The 6000-nt window shown below is 41.9% G+C and overlaps 1 protein-coding gene across 6 annotated transcripts in view; it reads right to left on the minus strand.

Annotated features, from left to right (window-relative positions):
* Cntnap4 (contactin associated protein family member 4) overlaps positions 1-5188 on the minus strand; it is a 279704-nt gene extending 274516 nt beyond the window's left edge. For 5 of the 6 annotated variants that reach the window (XM_059262550.1, XM_059262553.1, XM_059262554.1 and 2 more), the window contains exon 1: positions 5098-5182. In XM_059262550.1, the coding sequence (XP_059118533.1) occupies positions 5098-5182 (85 nt within the window). Of the gene's footprint in view, positions 1-5097 lie in introns of all 6 variants that reach the window. The other variant, XM_059262549.1, reaches the window with a different exon arrangement.
* Between the last annotated feature and the right edge of the window lie 812 nt (positions 5189-6000).

Genomic DNA, 6000 nt, shown 5'->3' on the forward strand with positions numbered 1-6000 from the left:
AATCTAGCATTCAAGAGGCAGAGGCAGGTGGATCTCTGTGAGTCCCAGGCCACCTTGACCTACATGGTGAATTCTAGGCCATCCAGGGCTATATAATGACTCCCTGTCTCAAAAATAGAAATAAACAAAACAAAACAAAACAAAAAGTGTGATCTGCTCTTAATGGCACATGTCTGTAATATAAGAATTTGGGAGCAGAGTCTGGAGAGTCAGGAGTTAAAGGTCAGACATAGCAAGGTCAAAGGAAACCTGGACTACATGAGACCCTGCCTCAAAAGAAAAAAAAGAATAAATTATAAAAAAAATAAAATTTTAACAAATAGCCATTTCTAAATTACAATAAAAATAGTATACCCTATTACATTTTAACTTACTCTTTTAAGTGCTGTAAATAGTGTAATATAAATAAAATTAACCTAATGATCAGTTTCTGGAAATCAAAGGTAAATACAATTCCAAATGGACAAGATATTTACATACAAATTAATTATGCTGGCATGAGTAGGTAGAAAGCACTTGCTTAATTATTGTGAATTCTCAGTGGGTTGTGCTTAAATGAAAATCTATTTTTCAATTTGTTCTAGAAAGTTTGCCAATTTGAGCATTTTGAGAAAACTGCTGAGTTACTTTCAAAGCAAGAACACTCTTCAAACAAGAATGTTTCCCTCACATAATCAATTTGATTCCAAATCTTTTCTGATTTGTATAGAATAGAATATTCTATGCTCATGAAAATGTGAAGTAACAGCAGAATTTTCATCCCAAGTCTGAGGTGAAATTGCTCACAGACTTTATCAAGCACTGCATAGTAATGCAATTACTTGAGATTAAAAATGCCCCCTTCGAAACCAAAACACTGTGAAACTTTACTAATAAATGCAGAGATTGCATAGTCTTGGAAATGAGTTTTCTCAGCAATAGTCATTCAGGAGAAACATAAAGAAAATATGGAAGTGAAGGATCCTTCTGTTATACTTACCAGTAGTATGAGCGGCTCCTTCAGTATTTGCATGATTAATGAATGATGTAAGACCTTTTTATCAATTAATATAAATATGAACTCAAATTTCACATTGCCATTTTGTCTCACAAAGAATTCTCTTTTCCTTTTTCTTTTTTTTTTTTTTCAGGTAAAGATGCAAACCCCACTGTTAGTTCATAGGCCATACAAAGACAGGCATGAGGCCAGATTTGACTCATAGTCCAGACTCTGCCAACCTCTGAGCTAAATATTACAACCTCTTTCCAATAACCTTACACAATTCCATTGATCTATTTCCAAGGAAAAAAGAAAAAGGTCCATTGACGTACAGACTGACTCTAATTGTTTCTATGTGATGTGAATTCCAAAACCAGTTTCAGACGACAACAACAGTATTTACTATTTTAATTAAGCCCTAGGTGTCATACAGAAGTCATGCTTGGTCTCCATGTTGGCTTATAAGCTATGTTAGCCATGCGCAAAAGGATCAGAAATGATCCAGAGGTGATGCGATAAGTGGAAAGAATGCAATAAACGGATGAGTGTAAATGATCCTAGGAGAGTGACCCTGAGAACCCACTGATAGTCACTTCCAAGGGCCAGCCATTTACACACTGTGTCATGGATCATATCCATCAGAACTTTGTTATCACACTCTAGATACTTCATTCCTTTATTACAGATGCACATCTGGGGGAGGGAAGAGAACAAGAGGAAGCTTTTAGAAAGAACTACAAAACTGAATTTTAATAATGAGGATCTGTCCAATTGGATCTGGGTTGGACCTGGTAAGAATGATCATCTACTCAGGCAGTTACCTTTCTTGGTATTGATTTTATCATATTCTTTGGTACTTCCTTCAGGGTAGATATCAGACATAGATCCCTGATTTCAATTAGAGGGGAAAAAAAAAGAACATGGACAGAAGCTAACTTCTAATTAAGTCATTAGTGAGCTATATGGTGGGTGTTAATGATTCTCAGAGTGGGACTCAATGTGTCCTCCATCATGTGAGCTATAAGAATGAAACCAAAATCAAAACCCCTCCCAGCCTTACTAGTTACATCCCATCCTTCTTATATGGTGCATTAACCCCCCAAACTATTATATTCAGAAATTGTGGGTCCTTAAGTATAAGTGTAAAATAAATAACTTTCCTGTTATAGTACATCTTTCTTAGAAGGAAGTGAAGAAGCCAAAGAGAACCAGGAGAGCAAGCTCATGTGCAAGGATGCCTGTCGCTGTGTTTGCATGCAAAGGATGGCTCAGTGTAGTAGCAAACTTACCTTGACCTGGACAAAAAGTAAAACCCGGGTGCTGGTTCACAGCTTGGAAATGTCATATGGGACCCCAGAAGCAAAGAATGCAACCCACTCAATATATTTCTTCTTAAATTCACAGATACTGACCAGAGTCAGAGTCACTGACTACAGGCACATGGGTTAGTAATCTGTACTTACACATAGGTGTGTGTGTGTGTGTGTGTGTGTGTGTGTGTGTGTGTGTGTACATATCCCTGCATATGAGAAAGAGAGAGGTAGGGGCAGTTGTGTTTGCATGGAATCTTTCTAATGCAAATTTCCCAGTTGATTAATTAGATCAATTAATATTCAAATTAGAGTTCAGCTAATCCCAGGTTTACAGAGTCCCCTAGGCAAATGTTCTTATTGTTACCCAAAGGCTGACTCAGTGGATGACAGATTTCTCTCCTTGTGAGTCAGTTGTAACTAAGAAGAAAGGTGTTTGCATTCACCCAAGAGACGAGAGGATGGGTCTTTAATTTTCTTTTGCTTATATTCAGTTCCCCCTGACTTTACTAGGGGGATTTAAGATTGATTCACCTCTTGTTAATATACAATCTGGTTCAGAAGAGTCATTGGAGGCCTTCTAAGACTCTGAGATGCTGTGCTAGTTAGTCGCCTGTCTTTGGCTCACTTGCACCCTTGTTCCTAAACACATAATACATACTTGTTCTTCCAAAAATGACCTTTCTATCCCCACCCAGCAACAAGTGAACCCTGACACCTCCAAAATGTAAAAACAGAGGACTAATATAAAAATTAGGAAATGAAATCTTCTGAATCTACATTTGCAAATTGCATTGTCAAAATACCAATATGAAATTACTAAAAGTCACCTTAATTATCTGAAGCCACTGAACTATGAATTTTGGGCACTTTAAGAGAAGTCAACTCTTAAGCATGTCTGCTAACCAAGAATTCCAACTTTAATATTTAAGCATTCCTGATCATTTCAATTCTAGGCTCTCTGAGTTTATCCAATGCCTTCGTAGAGAACTCCAACCCCAATGGATCCAGATCCAACACTGAAACTGCACCAATGAGAGGCCCAGCCAGAGCCAAGCAGACAAGTACCCTGGCCTCTCCTCAAACCTCAGCTGTTCACTTTTCCCTGGCTAAGAAGATATACTATGGAAGAAAACCCTTTAATGCGGATCTTCTGGCTACACTTTGCATTGGGTTTCAAGTAAGCAGACAAACATCAACCACTCACAACCCAATTATTCATATTAATATACTGCAAACTGAACCACAGGCAGTGAATGCATTGGAAAGACAAACTGCGTTAGGCCAGGGTGAAGCTCTGCCCTTCTCAAGGGAAGGGAGCCTGTGATGTGCTTCACATCGCAACAGTGACCTCTAGTGATCCCTCTTTACGAAACTCGTGCAGCTTCAGGAGGAATCACACCTTTGCCACAGAACTTCATTTGCCTGGGGTCTGGTCTCTTGTGGTCCTTGTTTGTTTGTTTATTTGCTAACATACTAGTCAAAGGCTATCACCGCAGGACCCCTAAGATTTTGACTGGGTGGAACAATGCACATTTTATTGACTTAAAGAGCTTGCCACACATCCCGTTTAAAATTGAATGGGAAACACAGTGCAGCCCCAGGAGTGAGGTTCTCTCCTTTGCAGAGTGGCAGATAAAATGTGACATTAAATGAGCTCCTGCAAATGGAAGCACAAAATCACCACGGTGGCCGGGCCGAGTAGCCTGGATGGACTAGGGCTCGTGAAAGTGAGTTCCCAGTGTGTTTCCCTCATAAGGACTCTCCAATGAAGTCAAAGGAGGTTCTACAGTAGAGAGCTGCCAGTTTCTTGTCTCCCAGACCTCAAGCTGGTAATACAGCAATGGCCTCCATTCCTGCACGGGCCTTGTAACCCTTTCTTGTAATGTAAAGCAGGTAAGGCTTGCCTTTAAAATCGGAAAAAGAAAGAAAAAGAAGTTGTGTTTGCTGAGCTGTTTATCATGCACGGCAAAAGGGAAAACACTTCCATTTAGAGAATGTAAGCCAAATATAAACTTTCAAAACTTTTCCTATCTCCAATGGCAAGCTGGTGAAAGAGTTAGCCGATGTATTTGGGGTGATATGTAAATTAAGCAAGGAGGCTGTAACGAATGCTCCTTGAATCAATGAACTCAGCACCAAGACAATCAATCACAAACACATGAAGTTGAAAATTCAACCACTAGAGAACACTACTTAAGAGGGGGGGAAAAATCACCTTCACATTTTCCTTTAAACCAGATATAGGGCTGGGTGCCCATCCAGGAGTGCTCTTCTCCGTGAGGACAGGGCTCTTCAGTGCTGAGCTCGGCTGCCACCAGTTCTGCCTGCCCGTGAAGTCTGCAGTATGTTTCAGTTATTAGCCTGCATCGTTTTAGAGATGCAGCCAGCTACTGCTAAATCGCAAACTTCAGAAATCTCAGCTAATGCAGCAGAATATCAAGTCTGCCGGTTGTTTTCCTGCTCGCCAAATAATCCCAACGAAATTCAATAACCTAAAGAAAGGTGCCTGGGCTAGTCCCTGATTAAGATGTTAATTTAATGTTGTACTAGAAGTTGACTATTCTCAATGAATATTCAAGGAGAGTGAGAGTCTGCTAGTTAAAAAAAAAAAAAAAATAGTCCAGATAACATTTTGCATATTTTGACCAGACCAAGAGGAACCCGGTCCTATTTGCACAGTTCTCCTGTGGTGCTTCGCCTAGCCCCCCGCAGCGATTCCAGTTGAAAGGATTAATCATAAAAACAACAGAATCAAAGTTTTGCGTAGCCCCCCTGCAAGTTTTAAATCATTTGCTGTGTACTTACATGAATTCCCGGCTTCCACTCTGTGCCAGTTTTGAGTAGACAACAGAAGTAACGTCTTGAGGACAGCTCCAGTGACAGATCCCATATTCATAATTTTTGAGCTCCCCAAAAGATCTCGAGTGGCTCTCGGGGCGCTGAAGACAGGTTCTCCTCGGTCCTTCACCAGCACTGACTGAGTCTTCAGTATCTCTAGCTCTCTAGCTCTCTCTTTCCCCCTCCCTCCCTCCCTCCCTCCCTCCCTCCTCTCACGCGCTGCTGCTCTCTCCTCCTTCCCCCCTCCTCCCTCTCTCTCTCTCTCTCTCTCTCTCTCTCTCTCTCTCTCTCTCTCTCTCTCTCTCTCTCTCTCTCTCTCTCTCTCTCCTTCTCTTCGCCACCCCCCCCCCAAGCGCTGGTTCCTCACTGAAAAGCCACCAGCATCTGTCCTGACAAGCTTACACACTGCCGCCGCCGAGGCCACGCCCACTCCTCGCAGCGGTCCTAGAAATTGTCCTCAGCATCCTACCTCCTCCCTCCTCCGAAAAGCACAGCAGCTTTCTGAGCTCCGCAGCCGCTGCAGGTGATGGAAGCTGGGCTGGAGGTGCTGCCCGCTGCTCCCGGCCTCCTCGGGGCTCCCTCCCCTCCTCTCTATTCTCAGTAAACCTTAACCCGTTTTGTGCCCTGCCAGCCTTGTGGGTGGGGGAAGCGGCCAGGCGGCGAAGGCTTCTGATTTTCCGCAGGTCTTGTATTTGGCAGTGCCAACCAACATACTGAGCTATTTCCTGATTGCCCGGGAGTGTATCCAGGTAAAATTGCATTATGTTTCAAAACAAAAGCATAAAATAAGACAGAAATAACAAAGCAAGCATTGGTGAATTGTAGCTAAAACTGTCCTCCGGGAAAACGCTTGCTGTTTTTCTCTGTTTC

The sequence above is a fragment of the Peromyscus eremicus genome, chromosome 5 (assembly GCF_949786415.1).
Source record: "Peromyscus eremicus chromosome 5, PerEre_H2_v1, whole genome shotgun sequence".
Lineage (NCBI taxonomy): Eukaryota > Metazoa > Chordata > Mammalia > Rodentia > Cricetidae > Peromyscus > Peromyscus eremicus.